Source organism: Penicillium cataractarum, assembly GCF_028827025.1.
Source record: "Penicillium cataractarum strain IBT 29864 chromosome Unknown utg000008l, whole genome shotgun sequence".
Lineage (NCBI taxonomy): Eukaryota > Fungi > Ascomycota > Eurotiomycetes > Eurotiales > Aspergillaceae > Penicillium > Penicillium cataractarum.
This window is the reverse complement of record NW_026622744.1, coordinates 2414826-2432602: the sequence shown is the minus strand read 5'-3', so window position 1 is coordinate 2432602 and position 17777 is coordinate 2414826. Positions and strand designations below refer to the sequence as shown.

The following is a 17777-nucleotide window of genomic DNA, read 5'->3' as shown; positions in this document are numbered from 1 at the left end:
GTATATCCCGTAGTAGTTATTATCTTCCTCATGATACTTCATATTAGTCTTTAGATCATTCTTTATCGTCCTTGTGAGCTGCCTTAATTGAGCATCTGGTCACCTGCCACGATAGGCAGGAGGTCAGGTGATGTCCCAACGAATCTGGCTGCCTGAGGCTGTGCCGAGGCCTCGTGCTCCGGAGCTTCACTCCGCTTCTTCACATTCCTCTTCTTCAGCCTCTCCTGCGCCTGGGGTCCTCTTTTGTATAATCCAGAGGTCTACCAGTGCCCTTGAGTGCTGGATGGTACACCGGGAATCATTCCTGGTATCTCCAGCATAGATACCCTTCTCTGACCTCATCTCCCGACCCCAAGCTCCCCACATCGATAAGAGCTGATCCGTCTGAGGCTCCTCTGACAGCGATTATGCTGGACCCCCTGGGCGCCCCGCCCACCTGGCTACGGGATTTCATCGAACCCTACGCCCTAGCTTGGAACAGTCCAACTCTCACCGAGCATATCCACGAAGTGATCGGTGCCTTCTTGTTCTATCAGTTCATTCACTCGGTGGTCTCGCCATGGCTGTCGCCGATCCTCTTTCCCCGCTCATACCCGGCGCTTAATGCCCGCACCAAGTTGAACTGGGATATTCATGTCGTCTCGTTCATTCAGAGTGTTCTTATCAATGCCATCGCTTTGTGGGTTATGTTCGTCGACGACGAGCGCCGGTCTATGTCGGCTGGCGAGCGTGTCTTCGGATACACCGGCGGCTGTGGCTTGATTCAGGCCCTGGCCGTGGGATACTTCATTTATGATCTGATTGTGAGCGCCCAGCATCTCTCGATGTTTGGTATTGGTATGCTCTTCCATGCTGTCAGTGCACTCTGGGTGTTTAGCCTTGGATTTGTAAGTTTCATATACCTTTCTTCCCCTCTTTCATTGGTTTGGGGAAGCTTGTGCTGATATGACCCTCGATCATCTATAGAGACCCTTTGTCAACTACTACGCCCCTGTCTTCATTCTCTATGAGCTATCCAGCCCATTCCTCAACATTCACTGGTTCCTCGACAAGGTCAACATGACTGGTAGCCGCGCCCAGTGGTACAACGGCATGATGCTGCTTTCCGTCTTCTTCTGCTGCCGCCTAGTCTGGGGAACCTGGCAATCTATCATTGTCTACAAGGACATGTGGTATGCGCTCCAGCAGACCTGGTCTGCATCTTCGTCCTCGCCGCTCCAAGCGCCCGTTGATATCAACGCCAATGTCTTCAAGCTACGGGATGGTGGCATGTGTGTCGATGAGACGTGTGCTCGTGCCAATGCCGAAATCGCCCGTTTCAAGGACTTCACGGCCGGTGGCGTGCCTACCTGGTTGGTCCTAACATACGTTGCGTCCAACCTGATCCTCAACTTCCTGAACTATTTCTGGTTCTCGAAGATGGTGGAGACCGTTCTCAAGCGCTTCCGCGCCCCTGCTGGTGCTGAGGAGAAGAAGAAGAAGGCCGAGGAGAAGCCTGCGAACATCGAGGAAATCGCGCGCGATGTCGTCCTCGACGCTGCCGCGAAGCTGGAAGAGGAAGAGGGTGCGGTCCTGCGGGGTGAACTGCCTCTGACAGCTGAGCAAATCTCGTCAGCCATTGATGCTCATCTCCCCGAGGAGTTGCGCCGGCGCCGGGCAGAGCTGCTTGCTAAAGTACCTCTTCAAGGGTCATGATCCACTCACTTCTTTATAGTGGATTGTATAGAGAATTGGGTGTGTTGTATCTTTGGTTCTCAGTATGATATTTGGGGGATGATTGCTTCGAATCGGGCCAGCCCTAGGAGCTGGGTTTATGACCGTCTTGCTTGTTATTATCTCGTGCATTGACGCAGCAGCGTTTGGGGTTCCTGCTTTGTTTCACATAGGTCTTTTAACTCATGCTGAATGTGTATAATTTTTGTTAAACGTCCTAGAAAGTGTTTCGAGTATCACCTGCAGCTTAATATGGACAAATTCAGATGGTGGCTTAGAAAAGGTGATGTGACATGGTATTCGATTACATGTATGCCGTATGCCTAGGTACTGAGCCTACGATAAACGGCCGAGTGGTTGAAAAGATTGACAATTGAAGGACAGTGTCATGAACATCAAGATTTTGAAATGAATAATTAGCCCTACCATACATAACCTAGCTACACCAGACCAAACACCGCATAAGCGCCACAATCAGGGAATCAAAGTACATAAGAAGCCGCCATGGCGACAAAATCCCCAGAAATCAAGCCATTCACCGAGGTGCTGCGGCCTCGGGCTTTGCAAGCATATAACGTACTGCCTCCTTCGCCACGGGGGTCTCCCAGGCACTCTCAGGACCTCCACGGCGGAACTCGGGTCCACTGCCATCGCCCACACCATTGGCGTCGCCGAGGATAGTCTCAAGATCCCGACGCTGGGAGTTGACCCAGCGGCGCAGGAAGGTAGCGGGATCCTTGCTCAGGGCAGTGTAGAAGGAGTGGCGGGCTCGGGAGTGGGTGAGGGCCTGGACGATGAGCGCAACCTGATCGTCCAGCGAAGCGATCTGGCGCAAGCCGGCTGTGTATTGGGGGTTCTGAGTAACAGCCATCATCTTTTGGCGCAGAGGGTCTTCGACAGCAACCTGGATGTCGTAGATGGTGGGAGTGGGGTCCTTGTGGAAGTCCTCGTCGACGCGGATAGTATAAGGAAGCTTGATCGGATCCATGGGGCTGGTGTGGGGCCCAATGCTCTCTGGAATCTGAGGGAAGTACATTTGCTCGCGGCCGAAGATCTGAAATAATGTAGTTAGCCTGGTTGATGGCTAACACTTGGGATGATAAGAGCTTCCAGGGGGATAGGGTTACATACCGAGCGTAGGCGATGATCACAACGAACTTGTCGCTTCTCCTCATCTTCTTGCAGCTCCATGGCACGAATGTAGTCCCAGATTCCAAGCACAATTCCGCTCCGGGTCTCCTCCTCAACGTCCAGTACCTCAGCAAGCTCCTTGCTCAGTTTGTACCGCTCGGGCGTCTCATCTCGCACTAGGCTGATGGTAACGTTCACGTTTTCCTGCGAATTACGAGCGAACTGTATGCTATCGAACTCGGCATTCGGTGGTGCTGACGTCGCATTCGGGGGAACCTGAGGTTTGGTCCAGGTAACGGGTTTGGCTTCATCGGTTACGTTGCTGGCTGGCTTGTCAAAATCGACAGTGATGGTCTTGAAGAAATGCGAGAGTCTCTGAGAAGTCTTTTTGGACTCTGCCTTCTTCGAACCATCTTGGTCCATCGCATCGCCCTTGTCACCCTCATCGTCGTCCTCAGGGACAGTAGGGTCATTATCGTCGTCCAGTAACCGGCCCTCAATGCGTACCTTATACCGACCAGAACCGGGGTTGCTGCCAGCTCCTTGCCAGGGTTGATTCTCGACGGTGTTGGTAATCCAGATGCGAAGGGTGCGATACTTCTTCACGGTCTTGCTAATAGAATCTTGGATGTCCAAGCGCTTGCGGATGATAGCAGCGTCGAGTCGCTTCTCCAGGTCGCGAAGGTTCTTGTATTGTTCGACGCCCTCGCCGATGACAACCTCTTCGATACCTTCGGGGATATTCTTGTCGGTCGGCTTGCGGCTGCGGCGGAGGGCCGCGTCGTTAGGGTGAGGCATCGCGCGCTGCGCGGCCATATACTGGGGGTTGACCGCATGCTGGGGCATTGGAACGGGCATCGCGCCAGCTACTTCGGGATCAGAGGAGCGCGAACGGGGAGGTTGGAAAGGGGACAAACCTGGTCCTTGGGCTCGACGAGCCGTGGCTGGAGACCGTTGGGCAGCCTGGGGATAACCCCGAGCATAATTGGGTTGCATTGGAGCGTTCATCTGAAATTAAGCAGGTGCCCCGCGGGATGGAGTGATTGCCTGAGTGGAGGATAACAGGACGAGGCGGAGACGGACGAGAAGTCGCGATTCTTTCGCCGCTCAGCCTAACCCGATTCGGAAAGTCGCGAACAACACGGCCAAAGGCAACTTTGATCTTAGATACTTTAACTACTGTACCCTAATGAGAGTAAAAGATGAAAGAATTCTACTTATGCAACGGCCATGCATATTCTTTGATTATTTCCTATGAATCAACATAATCGCATTGCCATGAATCCATTTGCCTTCTCTCGTTCTACTCCAGAAGCGATGCCTGGTTAGTATACAATCCTTCCACCACGTTACTGAGCTTCTCGATCGTGTCCAGCGCAGCATCATAAGCCTGATCACGTTCCGTCTCATCGTACACAATCAGACATCCCGATCCCTGGTCCAACACACCAATGATCACCTTGTCCAGGATCATTTGGGACAGTTTTCGCTCCACCTGCTGAGTATCCAAGCCAACCATCTTGGCAATGTGGTCCAGCTCTACACGGCTGAACGGCTCGATGACCTTGATGAGGTTCTGCTCCAACATGGCATCATAGAGACGGCGAAGGTGATTCCGAATAAATGTGTCGCTGCCGAGCTCGTACCGGTAGTCGGAGAGCGCCTTTTCATATTCTTCCAGGGAGCGGTTGGCATGAGCTCGCGCAACTGCCTTCATAGCCTCCAGGCGGGGGCTGGCGTACTTCTGGGCTTGCTTGGAGCCCAAAAGCTGAGTGACATCATCGACCAGGTTCAGCATAATCTTGCACAGTAACATGTACTGCAGGGCTGCGGTGGCAAGCTCCCCCTCATCGAGCGAGCTGTATCCCTCCAGAGCCTCGATGAAGTATGAGAATGCGGTGGTGAAGTCCTTGTCCTCGGCGTGCAGCATGCCGCTCTGCATGTCCAAACCAGCTTGCAAGTTCGGGGGTGTGTAGACGGAAGCAGCAGATGTCCGCGCTGCTGTAAGGGCAGCTCGGCCTTTAGCCTGGTTGCCCAAAGCATGGTAGGTCCGAGACTCGAGCAGCTGCACTTCCACCAGCATGAGCTTATCATCCAGACGCTTGAGCTCGCGGAGCAAGGAGTTGATGAGAGTGAGGGCGTCGTAGTAACTTTGCTTCTGCATATAGATTGCGACCAGGCGCGCTTGGAGGTTCTGTCGGAGGAACGACCGCCGCTCGGCGATGGCCCACTCTATGCATGATTGGATAACGGCAACCTGGAGATCGAGGGTGTTGGGAATTTCGCTGATGAGGTCCAAGAGTTGGCGGACTGAATTCGCACGGTTAGCATGGCTACTGATGTATCCGATGGGTTCAGCGTACCTAGCTTGGCCGTCTTCGCTTTGGCGAATGACGAAAAGGTGTCCCGACTGGTCTTGATGAGGTCTGCAATATCCTGTGGCTTCTTTGCATCCCGATACAACTCTCCCAGACCGATCAATGCCTGCTCATAGTCTCGCGATGAAGCCTCTGTGGACCCTGGGCCCTCCGAGAGGATCGTCTGGTAACTGTTGGCGGCTTTGGAAGGGTCCTGCTTGGCCAGGTCCCGGACTTCCTGTATCCGTGGCGAGACCTGCAGGGCGGCGGCCATGATTGAAGACGAGGGGTGATAAGGGAGAAGATTGGTGATTAGGATAGAGGGTCGTTCGAACACAAAGAGGCGTGGGAAGGTTATTGATGACAGAGCGGTTGATAGGTTGGCCGGACGTGAGTCGGGGAGCTTGGAGCTGGCCAGCTCTCGCGCTCACCGCCCGCTTAGCAAATCTGCCCGTCAACAGAAAAAAAAGTTTGAGTTGCCGCCTTCTTCTCTTTTTTGCGTAACCTCCATATTCCCAACATGGTGAGCCTAGAGTCTATTTTCTGGTTTAAATGAAAGATATACTAATTCATGACAGAAAATCAAAGCCCTTTCTCGCCCGACGGCGTCGCAGCAGGCGCCTGGATCCGCCACCGTCCGCCAGGCGCGGAATCTCGACCCGTCCCAGCATCCATTTGAGCGAGCCCGCGAGTACACTCGTGCTCTCAATGCCGTCAAGATGGAGCGCATGTTTGCTGCTCCATTCTTGGGCCAGATGGGTGATGGTCACGTCGATGGTGTCTACAGTATGGCCAAGGACCCTGGCTCACTCGAACGATTTGCAAGTGGTAGCGGTGATGGTGTCGTGAAGGTGTGGGATATGACGACCCGTGAAGAGGTTTGGAACACCCAAGGACACGAGAATATCGTCAAAGGTCTCTGCTGGACTCCGGAACGGAAGCTTTTGTCATGCGCAAGCGACAAGACTATCAAACTCTGGGATCCGTACAACTCAACTCCCGAGGCGCCTCCCATGGCAACTTACCTTGGTTCCGGCGCCTTCACTGGTGTTTCGCACCATCGGAATCACCCGTCCTTTGCAGCATCTTCATCGGTTATCTCCATCTACGACCTTTCCCGTCCTTCCTCCACACCCTCGCAAACTCTGCATTGGCCGACTAGCGTCGATACCATCACCTCGATTGCCTTCAACCAGACCGAGACCTCGATCCTTGGTTCGACCGCTATCGATCGCTCGATCATTATGTACGATCTGCGCACTTCTTCGCCAGTGCAAAAGCTAGTTTTGAACTTGGCTTCCAATGCCATTGCTTGGAACCCCATGGAAGCCTTCAACTTTGCTGTCGCCAACGAAGATCACAACGCCTACATTTTCGATATGAGAAAGATGGACCGTGCCCTCAATGTTCTGAAGGACCATGTGGCCGCTGTTATGGATGTCGAGTTCAGCCCTACTGGTGAGGATTTGGTGACTGCATCCTACGACCGCACAGTCCGCCTGTGGAAGAGGAACCGCGGGCACTCTCGTGACATTTACCACACCAAGCGGATGCAACGGTATGTTAACACCCTCCTTGATCTTTAAGCAGTCATCACTAACATTTTGAGTAGTGTCTTCTCCGTCAAGTTCACCCCCGACAGCAAGTATGTCTTGTCTGGATCTGACGATGGCAACATTCGTCTGTGGCGTGCCAATGCCTCCGACCGTAGTGGAATTCAGAGCGCCCGCCAGAGAACGAAGTTGGAGTATGACCAGGCTCTGATCAAGCGGTACGGACATATGCCCGAGATCCGCCGCATCAAGCGCCAGCGTCACTTGCCCAAGCCTATTAAGAAGGCTGGTGAGATCAAGCGTGACGAGCTTTCTGCGATTAAGAGACGTGAGGAGAATGTGCGGAAGCATACTGCCAAGGCCAGCCTCAAGTCAAGAAAGAGTGAGCGTGAGAAGATGATTCTGGCTCGCGAGCAATAAAGTTGTTCCATCCATGACTTCGCCAACTTTCAGCTTGCTTGATTCATCCCTATTGAGATACCCATTCTAGAATTCGGCAAGCTGTCTGTTCACATACATGGCAGATGTGGTGATTCATCTCATATTTACACATGGGGTCAATTGGCTGTATCATCTGTCCATGCTATCTCAGTTCGCTTTCTTATTGGACCTCAGTGGATATCGAGGCTCTTTTCCTCCCTCACGTTCTTGGATGCTTGAAGAGACGGCATTGTCTATTCCACTCAAATATCGTGATACAAGCTGCACTGCACCCGGCAGCACAGCATACCAATTGACGAGCGTCGCAAACGCGGGCAACCTCAGCACGCCACCACGACCGCTGTCCACGGCAGCCACAATTTCACGGGCGACCTCGACCGGCTCCAGAACGGGAGCGAAGAAATGACTCGGGGTGCGGACCCAATCAAACAGTGGTGTCGCCATCTGCCCCGTTTCCACCAGCAACATCTTTATCCGCTCATCACTGCGGAACTCAGCTTCCATGGTTCGATGCAGTGCGCTCAGTCCTGCTTTGCTTGCGGAGTAGTCCGACAGCCCTGCTGGAGACAATTGGCCCAGTACTGAGCTGACAGTGACAATGGTGCCTCCATTCTCGGATTCCGCAACAATCCCTGGCAGGAAAACCTGGTAGAGATGGAATGCAGCCATCAGATTGGTGCGCACCGTCTTCTCGAATGCCTCTGCTGGCAAGTCCAGGAGTGAACGACCGTTGATTCGAGCCGCGGCGCAGTTGATAATGATGGTTGGGGTGCCCAGCTGCAGCATACATTAGCGACCATAGATCCAAATAAAAAGCAGACTTTCCTCATAATCCGATCATGTACCCATGTACTTAAGCAAAGAAAACGTAGACATACCTCATTTTCAATCTCCCCTCTAACACCCTCAAGCGCCCGACGATCACCAACATCACACCGGAAATACTGAACATCCTCCCCAAAAACCTCATCCTGCTCCTTCGCCCCAATATCCCTAATATCCAGCACAGCCACACTCGCCCCCTTCATAGCATACATCTGCGCCACCAGCAGTCCCAGTCCACTCGCACCACCCGTAACAAGAACAACTTCATTCGCAAAATCCACCGTACGCGGGAGACCATGCGCGACACGATGATTGATCACCCCCGCAACGAAGAGTAGTGTGAGGATCGTGGCGTATGCGACTGCGATTATAAAGGCGGGATCTGTTGGGGGAGTGACTTGGGCGCGGAGGCAGAGGACTATTATCCATGCGATGAATGGGCTGAGGAGGGTGTTTCTTAGTACGCGGAGGAGGGTGTCTAGCGTGAGGTGGTGGGACCATGGCTTTCGGGGTGAGGATGTAGGGAGGGTGCTTTTTGATGTTATTATCGGGGGAGATGACATGTTGAAGTTCGGCTCTTGGAGCTGCCTTGCACTGTCTTGTTGGGGTTGTTGTCCGATTTGTGTTTGGTGATGTGATGATAGCTGGAACGTGACTTGCGTGGTCGAGGGATGCACGAGCGGTCTTGTTGATACTATTTCGTCCCCTCAGTGCGGATTGATGACTGTCGAGTATATTCAATACATCTCTATGCTGTATAGTAACATCCGATGCTTGGTCATTCACATTGGATGTGGAGATGTAAGTCGAAGATGTTCGGAGACATGCAAGCGCGTAAGGGTGGGGCTGATAAGATAACATGGAAGGGTACAGCCAAACCAGTCTATACTACTACATCGGTTACTTTACTTGCGATTTATGAGATTTTATGAGCTACATGTGAGGTCTATGCAATTTTCATGAATTCACTTGTTCCATTGGTTCAGATTCTGTAGTATGATCATATTGTGTTGTATGATCATGTTGTGTAGAATGTTCAGGGCAGAACAAGGACAGGCGAGACACGACGTTCGTAATCACATTATGATGAAGGGCCCACGGGTTTCTCCATCTAGCTTTCCCAGACACGAGGAGGGACACCCATCTCTTCAGCCTTCTTTGCCGGGCCATGCATACTGTGGCTGAAGGTCTTGGAGTCGGGATTCTCGTCGAGGATCTTGAGGTCCTCAGGGTCACGAGAAGGGGAGAAGCCCCTGCCAGCTCTCGGGAATATACGATGGTCTTCAACGGTATCAAAAGACTCATCGTCTGAGGTCGGTGTGTCCGAGTCCTCGACCGTGGTATTCCGAGAGACAACTGATGGGCGATCTCCTTGTGGCCGATTGGAGGCCGTGGTGTCGGGCTCAATCTTGGATTGAGTGGGAGCGGATGAGGGGATGAGGTTAGGTGCGGCAGTAGTAGGAGCAGGTGGGCGAGCTGAGGGCTCAGCGTCAGGGTGGGGCGAAGCGTCTTTGATAGGCGCTTTTGCCGGAGCTGAGGTTGTGCGAGATCTCTTGCGAGGGTTGGTGGCGAGATCGTCATCGGCAGGATCCTGCTCCGCGCGAGTTCTCTTGTTAGAACTCGCTGTGGGTGCATCAGCAGTATCCGCTTTCAAACCGTCATTGCCCTTTGGTTTAAAAACGAACTGCGATGCCGGCAGGTCCTTCATGTTGGCAGGCAACATGGGCACCGATGGGTTCTTGCTGGAGATGTGGACCAGCAATTCCACGAGCTGTGCATGCGACAGGCAGGAGAAGTATGCACGCCTCTCGTCAGCAGTTGATTGGTCACCGCCGACCTCAAGTCGGGGTCCTGGCTGCAGCCGGGGGTGCACAGTTCGGCCGGCCTTCTTGACTTTGGCGGGCTTGGCCTTTGCTGGTGCCGGGCGACGTGGGGGCTTGCACTTGCGGCAGAACCACTCCATATCCTTCACGAGGATGACTTGTTTGTCGATTGGAGGGTCGTGACATTTCTGGTGCCATGTGTCATTGCATCCATCGCAGAAGACGATGGCGTTGTTGGACGGGCTGTGGCCTCGGTTGCAATGTTTGCAGGTGACATTGGCCTCCTTCTTTCGGGCACCACCCTTACGCTTTCCAGAAGCAATGGGGGCTGGTGGTGGAACAAAAGTCGTGGGCGGCTTGATGACTCGTCCAGACCGGCTGGTGCGAGTGTCGTGGCCCGCTGACTTCTTCATGCTGATCTGTGCTGCCGGCAGCCCAGAGAGGGGTTGGTCTTGGAGGGCTTCTTTCTTGGGGACTGAGAAAGAAGCCGGATCGGTGCTGGAGACAGCCTTGGTGGTAGTGGGTTGCTTCATTTTGTGGGTTGAGAGGTAGTGATTTGATAGATGAGAGAAAAAGAGGTTGAGAGGGTAGGAGAGGAGGAGAGGTCCAAGGGCAGAGAGGAGGAGATATTTATGTCCGATCGTGGCCTAGTAGCAGCAGTGATAGCCTTGGAGAATTTCTGCCTATCCTTCTGCCTATCCTTCTGCCTCATTGGATGAACAGGCAATCGCCGACGAGGGCCCATTGAAGCCTTGGGGAATGCTCGATTCGGAAGTGACAATTGCGGCAACCCAAGATCTGTATAGCCTCACGTGACAGCCTCCAACGCAAAGCCCCTCAAATACTTCCTGGTGTATTTCCCTCTTAACCCCATTTCTGCAAATTAATATCCTAGAAAGGGATTGGCCCATCTGGATTGTTTTGTTTGGTTCTTTCTTATTGCAATGAATTGTTCTATGTACAAGTGCAAATGGTCATCTCTATCTACGAAGAGACCCACCCATCTATATAGATTGATTGATTTCATGACACCACGCCCTCTGCCTTCAATCGGGCAATGTCTGCCTCCTCATAATTGAGGACACTCCCCAGGATCTCATCGGTGTGTTGACCAAGGGTTGGAGGCGGCGTCCGCACACCGGGTGTAGCCTCGGAGTACTTGATGGGCGTGTTGACTAGTTTAATGGGGCCGCAGGCAGGGTGGTCAACCTCAGTGACCATGCCTCTTGCTAGGACTATGTCACAAATTAGCGACTGTAAACAATGCAGAAAGGACTGCCTAAATTAGGCAGACATACCATGCTCGTGGTTCAATGTTCCCTGGATATCATTGACTGCTGCATATGGCATACCGCTGCCTTCGAAGATATCCAGCCATTCCTTGGTCGATTTCTGCTGGGTGGTAGTCTCAATCAAGCCGTCGATATCGGCCCGGTGTTTCACGCGATCGCTATTCGTGACAAACCGAGCGTCGTTCTTCCACTCGGGGAATCCAAGGCGATCGCAGAGCACACCAAAGAGTCGATCGTTGCCGCCACCGAAAAGAATGTCACCATCGAGGGTCTTGTAACTCCGGTATGGTACAATAGATGCTACAAAAGACTGTTAGTTTGTGTTGGCCACAAGGTGTACTAGTGAGTCTTTTGACTTACGATGAGCAGTGCCCCAGCGGCCCGAATCTTTTTGGCCGCTAATCAGAGCAGAGCTAGCCAGGTTAGCGAGAGTAGCGACTTGGCAGTCACTCAAACAAGCGTCAATATGCTGGCCCTTGCCTGTCCGAACTCGGGCAAGCAATGCAGCCATGATGGCATTGGAGGTGTAGAGTCCGGTAGTCAAATCGGTGACTGCCACCCCGACTTTCACGGGAGGACCATCTCGCGATCCAGTAATGTGCATCAATCCCATCTCAGCCTCAACCATGACGTCGTAGCCAGCCCGGTTACTGTACGGTCCCGTCTGACCGTAGCCGGTGATACTGGCATAGATCAACTTAGGGTTGATCTCTCGAAGGGTCTCGTAGTCCATTCCGTATTTCTTGAGTGCTCCTGGAAGATAATTCTCCACGAGGACATCGCACTCTTTTGCGAGCTTGTGGAGGATCTCAACGCCCGACTTATGCTGGAAGGACAGACCAAGCGACTTCTTGTTGCGGTTGACCTATGCAGCAGTTTAGTAGGTCTCCAATAGCTGTATTATTCAGAATACATGCATACCGCCATATAGTAAGCACTCTCGCCGGGCCCCTCCCTCGACGCATCTTCATACTTGGCGTATGGAGGGCCCCAGGCTCGAGTATCGTCGCCTCGCACAGGGTGTTCGACCTTGATAACGTCCGCACTACATTTTCCAAGGTCAATTCACACAATCCTAGAAAAGAGCGGATAATGAACGCCCAATATCGAGCTCAATTGCTATACATACCCCAAGTCTCCCAGAATCTGAGTACAGTAGGGCTATAATGTATCACTCCGTCAGCAAAAGGCCACAAATAAGCATAGTCCTAATAACACCATGCAAACTCACTCCTGCCAGAACACGCGTCATATCAAGCACACGAATCCCTGCCAAAGGCAGCGTCCCATCTACCGGCGAAGCGGTGCTTGAATAGCTCCGCAACGGTGAGATGCGCCTCAAGGCATAGCTAGTCCAGGAGGGACTCGACCGCCGGGTCAACACGTTTAACCTGAGCGCAACCGACATTTTTCCAAAGCGAGTACCAGCTAATTGCAAAAAGAACGAACAATAGATCAAAATTCCCCCACAGTGAGGTCCAGGCAGGTTAAATGGGGCAGTGGGATAGATCGAAACTCCGCCAAAACGCCGACGACACCGCTCGGGGCGGACCCCGAAGCCGAGGTCGACCGACCCCAACTTCTTGTCTCTTCCCTTGCAGATCAATTCAGTCACGCCCGCAATAATGTTTACTGGTCTGGTTGAGACGATCGGAAGTGAGACTATTCCCTTCCCGAATGGACTTTCGCCGATACTAACAGTCCCTCTTTTCTAGCTGTCACGGCCCTGGAGCCCCTCGATACCTCGTCGAGCGGGGGCGGGGGCACGTCGCTGACCATCTCCGATTGCGAGGAGATCCTCACTGATGCGCATTTGGGCGACAGTATCGCGGTCAATGGTACATATCACTGCACAAGCTGGACTTGATACTGAAGAACCACGTTTCTAAACCGATCCCTTCTTACATAGGAACCTGCCTCACCGTCACTGCCTTCGACAAGACCTGGTTCAAGGTGGGCGTCGCGCCGGAGACCCTGCGACGCACCAACCTTGGATCCCTACAGACCGGCTCAAGTGTGAACCTCGAGCGTGCCGTTTCAGCGGATACGCGGATGGGCGGTCACTTTGTGCAAGGCCATGTCGACACCGTCGCGAAGATTCTGTCCGTGACGCCGGACGGCAACTCCCTCGTGTTCCGGCTGCAGCCGCGCGACAAGGATGTGCTGCGCTACGTCGTCGAGAAGGGCTACGTCACCCTGGATGGCGCCAGCTTGACGGTCACGAAGGTTGTTGATGGAGAAGATGGATACTGGGAGGTCATGCTCATTGCCTACACGCAGGAGAAGGTCGTTACGGCGGGCAAGAAGCCTGGCGAGGAGGTGAATGTCGAGATTGACATTGTGGGCAAATACGTTGAGAAGAGTGTCCAGGGATACTTTGCCGGTACTTCTGGAGGTGACTTTGCCATTCTGGAGAAGATGGTCTCTCGTATTGTCGACGAGAAGCTGAAGAAATAAGTCACGAGAGATACAGTGGCGCCTCCAGAGCTTGTATATCGAGACGGAAGAGAAGGATCAGCGAGAACTGCTTCAGCTTCCTCTTTCTCTCTTTGGAATAAGATAGCCCAGGCAATATCTCAGTTCATCTTTGCAAAACATGGCTGATGAGATGGGTCTGGGGCTTTTCAAAGCTTACGAAACGCCACAGTACGAGTCATGTCATACTAACGAGCATCTGAATTAAAGACAAAAAGCGTCCTGATATGCCTGTTCTAAAACTTTTATTCGCATGCGCCGTGTAAATGTACAGAACCACCATAAAACTCGTGGGTATAAAATGAGGATCCCTGATCCTGTAGAGAGAGATGCTTGGACTTCCAAGCTTCTGGTGAAGAGAGGGACGAAAGTCACTTCAAGTCCCTTACTCCTCCATGGACTCGTCCGAATCTCCATCGTCCGAATCCTCCTCGGGCTCGTCATCCTCATCGTCGTCAAAATCGCTGAGCCATTCACCATCATCCATATCCTCGTCCTCGTCCTCATCAACTTCCTCCCCATTAGCCTTGGCCTTGGCCTTGTCCTTCTTCTTTTTCTCGATATTCTCCTTCTGCTGCTTCTTCCGCTGCTCCTTCTCCTTGCGGCGAGTCTCCCAGCTCTTGTCGAGAGACTTCACTTCCTGTGCGGACTTGGTGATAAAGTCGTGCCACATAATCTTGCCCTCGCAAACACCTTCCTCGACCTTCATCAGGCGGAGCTTCATGCGGGGTCCCAACTCGACCAGCTTAACGGCGCGCTTTTCAACACCGGGGGTCGCGGCAGCCTTCTTGTCGGCCTTATCCCCAGCCCTCTGGCGCTGTGCCTCCCGCTTGTTGAGAATCTTACGGGTCGTGCTCTCTGCGACTTCCACTTCGGCGTCTGTGTCGAGCTCGGTCTCACTGGCAGATGTATACCCAGCGGCAGAAGGGTCGAGCAGATAATCAGCGGCATCTTCGAGCTTGCCGAGATTGGGCACGGCAGTCTTCTTCTTATCTCTGTTGCGAATCTCCTTAGGGTCCAAGCGACGGATGCGTTTTGACACACCAGTCTTCTTAGTGGCAATGGCGTAGTGTCGTAGACTGAGGATGTACGAGCCATCATCAGACTCGGAGGGCTCTCTGTTCAGAAGCATGACGCGGCGGATAGATGAAAGAGGTTGGGCTTGAGGGTTGATCGGAGGGAAGAGGGATTGGAAGATGGTGGTGGTAAGGGTTTCGAGACGCTTCGGCACTTTAGAGTCCTCGGTCGCATCGGGCGAATTGAAGTTGTTCATGACAAGCAATGGGGGAGTCTTGTGATCTTGTCCACCGCTGCGTGGGCGCTTCAATGATCGCTCAACGTCCTTGCAGAGTGAATAGTTCTCGACTTGGAAGTGGAGGGTCGGTCCTCGGGGAGTGACAGCGAGACGCATGTTTGTGTTGCCTGTCTTGGACTTGGAGAAGAGCATCAAATGGGTAACGCCGAGAGGGCCGGCCATGACGGTGTAATCACGGAGTCGGTTAGATTTGCGTTCCTGTATATGTCCATTAGAAATGTTCGGAGAAGAGGAGACATTTGTCGGCATACCTTCAATCGCACAGCAGTATCGGGTTCCATCATCTGACGAACGTCCTTAACCAGCTGGCTAACACTAGTACCGACTTGAGAAGCGCCAACTCGAATGACCATGGACTTCGGGGCCTTGGTCATTGAAGACGCGGAGCCTTTGCCAGATGCTGCTGCCGAGGCATTTTGTGCCCGGAGATGGGTGCGCTTCTTGACGCGTGCCTTGGCCATTGTGATGGTGATAAATCAAGCACCGAGCGGCAAAAATAGAAATTGGTGAGCTCGTTGAAGTTGGCTGCCAGCCCGAAGATTTTCTGTCTCCAAAAAATCCAAGCGGAGCCAGCGCGGATCAACGATGTTGCGGACCCACATAACTTATATCAAGTTCACAAAGAGCAATACTCCTAGAGCTATCAATAGTTATCTACTTGCACACTAGAATAGCTCACCGATCAAAAGGAGAGGATCTTTCAAGTGCCTAGTGGACTGAACCTCTCCTTTTACGGTAGAGTGCCCAACTAACTAGAATAAGACCACTATCGACGGTGGTTACGACTAGAAGGCATTGTTGCAAGCATTATTACACAGCCTTTCCGCTCAATACGCCAAAGGCTCCGATAGCGACTAGTCTAGGATCATCATGTTATTTGATTTAAATGAAACAGCTCGCATGCAGAGCGAATTACCGGCTCAGACCCATTCGAGCCGCACAGCGTACATGCATGACATGACAAGACATAGGGGGAAAAGAATAAGTTGGTAATAGAGATGAGAAAGGAGACAAGAAAACCGAGAGATCTAAGCTGGAAAGATACCCACTTTAGACGTAAATGCCCATGTTGGTATCTCTCTTCTTGGCCTGGACCTCCGCGATGGCATCAACGTAGTTCTCGTGTCCAACCTTGCTCATTCCCTTCCGCAGAGCAATCATACCAGCCTCGACACAGACAGCCTTGAGCTGGGCACCACCAAACTCGTCCGTGCTGCGCGCCAACTCGGCCCAGTTCACGGTGTCCTCAACAGACATCTTACGTGAGTGAATCTGCAGAATATTGGCGCGAGCCTCCTCGTTGGGCAAAGGGAACTCAATCTTGCGGTCCAGACGACCGGATCGGAGCAGGGCAGGGTCCAGAACGTCGACACGGTTGGTCGCGGCCAGAACCTTGATACGGTCGTCAGATGCAAAACCGTCCAGCTGGTTCAGAAGCTCCAGCATGGTACGCTGCACTTCACGGTCACCGGACTTCTCTGAATCGAAACGCTTGGTGCCGACGGCATCCAGCTCATCAATGAAGATGATTGAGGGGGCCTTCTCCTTGGCAAGGGCGAAGCAGTCACGGACGAGCTTGGCACCGTCTCCAATGAACATCTGCACAAGTTGGGGACCGGCGAGCTTAAGGAAAGTGGCGTTCGTCTCGGCGGCACAGGCTCGTGCAAGGAGGGTTTTACCGGTTCCGGGAGGTCCGTACATCAGGGCACCTGCGATATAGACAAGAAATTAGCACCTCTAGGTAGTTGAAGGAGATTAGTAATTGGGAAAGACTCACCCTTTGGCGCCTTGATGCCGATCTTCTTGAAACGCTCGGCCTCCTTCATCGGCCATACAATAGCCTCGACGATCTCTTCAATCTGCTTGTCCAAACCACCAATATCCGTGTACTTCTCCGTCGGCTTCTCATCGACCTCCATCGCCTTCACACGGTTGTCATACTCGGCTGGTAGTGTGTCGAGGATGAGATATGAGTCCTTGTTGACACCAATAAGATCAGCAGGCTTCAATTTCTCATGGTCGACCAGACCGATAAGCGGAAGGAAGATGGTCTGCCGGGTCGAGGTCTTGATGACGGCGGATTTGCCGACGCGGGTAGCATCCAGGTCGATGTTGGCCCCTTCCTCCGCGGCCTCGGCCTCTACGTCGAGATCCAGCAGCTCGACCACGTTTCCGACGAGGTAGGGTAGTTGTCTGTTATGGGGGAAATCACAGTCAGCTTCATGGAATCCATCTCTGCTTTATTGCATCTTTTGGAAAGCTCCGCGGGCCAAGGGTGGGTGGGCTCCGCAGGACAGTAGTCCACGGATTCATCCAGCTCCGTACCTGTTGTTCTCGATCTTTTCGTGATTATCCTTGACCTTCTCCCTCATTGCGCTTTGCTCGTGTGTTAACCGTTGGAACTCGCTCTTCATGATGCGCATCTCGTTCTCCAGCATCCGCCGCCTCTTGACGATGTCCGCCGTGCTTGAATGCAGGATCTCTTCATCAAGAAGCTCCTCCTCATCTTCCTTCTTCTCGGCATCCTCCATCTCAGCATCGCCATCGCCGCTGGGCTTCTTGCCATCGTCATCGCCCTGATCTTGCTTCTTGTCTCTGGTCTCGCGCTCGAGGTCGTCGAGGTCCTCAAGAGTCGACATATTGGAAAGTGGCGGAAGTGATACTAAAAGGTCGAATCTGATGAAATTAACCCAGGTAGCAATTCGATGGCGGTTGGGGTGAGGTTAGGTGGATGTTGGATGTGAACGTAGAAGGTTGGAGAAGAGCTGTCGACGGCCGGAGCTCCAACAACGTCAGCCAGGTCACGTGAGATAGTCAACAGTCCCACGTCCTTGGTTCTGGAAGCGCGAGGA

The 17777-nt window shown here is 52.9% G+C and overlaps 10 protein-coding genes across 10 annotated transcripts; 3 read left to right on the top strand and 7 right to left on the bottom strand.

Annotated features, from left to right (window-relative positions):
* Positions 1-407: 407 nt before the first annotated feature.
* Positions 408-1695, top strand: N7496_010026 (TLC domain-containing protein; the record flags this gene model as incomplete). Its single annotated transcript, XM_056702939.1, has 2 exons — positions 408-887; positions 967-1695. 2 exons carry the CDS (start codon positions 408-410, stop codon positions 1693-1695), a joined length of 1209 nt encoding a protein of 402 aa, XP_056551939.1.
* Positions 1696-2248: 553 nt separating this feature from the next.
* On the bottom strand, positions 2249-3852 carry N7496_010025 (SWIB/MDM2 domain-containing protein; the record flags this gene model as incomplete). The annotated part of the gene is made up of 2 exons (XM_056702938.1): positions 2249-2767; positions 2845-3852. 2 exons carry the CDS (start codon positions 3850-3852, stop codon positions 2249-2251), a joined length of 1527 nt encoding a protein of 508 aa, XP_056551938.1.
* A 295-nt stretch (positions 3853-4147) lies between these two features.
* Positions 4148-5475, bottom strand: N7496_010024 (proteasome regulatory particle lid subunit RPN6; the record flags this gene model as incomplete). The annotated part of the gene is made up of 2 exons (XM_056702937.1): positions 4148-5154; positions 5208-5475. The coding sequence occupies 2 exons, from the start codon at positions 5473-5475 to the stop codon at positions 4148-4150; spliced, it is 1275 nt and encodes a 424-aa protein (XP_056551937.1).
* Positions 5476-5721: 246 nt separating this feature from the next.
* N7496_010023 (rRNA-processing protein SOF1) lies at positions 5722-7174 on the top strand (the record flags this gene model as incomplete). Its single annotated transcript, XM_056702936.1, has 3 exons — positions 5722-5724; positions 5780-6759; positions 6814-7174. The coding sequence occupies 3 exons, from the start codon at positions 5722-5724 to the stop codon at positions 7172-7174; spliced, it is 1344 nt and encodes a 447-aa protein (XP_056551936.1).
* Positions 7175-7342: 168 nt separating this feature from the next.
* On the bottom strand, positions 7343-8583 carry N7496_010022 (uncharacterized protein; the record flags this gene model as incomplete). Its single annotated transcript, XM_056702935.1, has 2 exons — positions 7343-7972; positions 8074-8583. 2 exons carry the CDS (start codon positions 8581-8583, stop codon positions 7343-7345), a joined length of 1140 nt encoding a protein of 379 aa, XP_056551935.1.
* A 548-nt stretch (positions 8584-9131) lies between these two features.
* On the bottom strand, positions 9132-10376 carry N7496_010021 (phf1/phf2 family PHD finger domain-containing protein; the record flags this gene model as incomplete). The annotated part of the gene is made up of 1 exon (XM_056702934.1): positions 9132-10376. The coding sequence occupies one exon, from the start codon at positions 10374-10376 to the stop codon at positions 9132-9134; it is 1245 nt and encodes a 414-aa protein (XP_056551934.1).
* A 490-nt stretch (positions 10377-10866) lies between these two features.
* N7496_010020 (CaiB/BaiF CoA transferase family protein) lies at positions 10867-12543 on the bottom strand (the record flags this gene model as incomplete). The annotated part of the gene is made up of 6 exons (XM_056702933.1): positions 10867-11078; positions 11142-11435; positions 11496-12000; positions 12057-12180; positions 12265-12296; positions 12367-12543. The coding sequence occupies 6 exons, from the start codon at positions 12541-12543 to the stop codon at positions 10867-10869; spliced, it is 1344 nt and encodes a 447-aa protein (XP_056551933.1).
* Positions 12544-12760: 217 nt separating this feature from the next.
* N7496_010019 (riboflavin synthase) lies at positions 12761-13592 on the top strand (the record flags this gene model as incomplete). Its single annotated transcript, XM_056702932.1, has 3 exons — positions 12761-12791; positions 12851-12973; positions 13045-13592. 3 exons carry the CDS (start codon positions 12761-12763, stop codon positions 13590-13592), a joined length of 702 nt encoding a protein of 233 aa, XP_056551932.1.
* A 403-nt stretch (positions 13593-13995) lies between these two features.
* On the bottom strand, positions 13996-15386 carry N7496_010018 (Brix domain-containing protein; the record flags this gene model as incomplete). The annotated part of the gene is made up of 2 exons (XM_056702931.1): positions 13996-15123; positions 15177-15386. The coding sequence occupies 2 exons, from the start codon at positions 15384-15386 to the stop codon at positions 13996-13998; spliced, it is 1338 nt and encodes a 445-aa protein (XP_056551931.1).
* A 589-nt stretch (positions 15387-15975) lies between these two features.
* Positions 15976-17564, bottom strand: N7496_010017 (proteasome regulatory particle base subunit RPT5; the record flags this gene model as incomplete). The annotated part of the gene is made up of 3 exons (XM_056702930.1): positions 15976-16634; positions 16703-17118; positions 17251-17564. 3 exons carry the CDS (start codon positions 17562-17564, stop codon positions 15976-15978), a joined length of 1389 nt encoding a protein of 462 aa, XP_056551930.1.
* Positions 17565-17777: the final 213 nt, after the last annotated feature.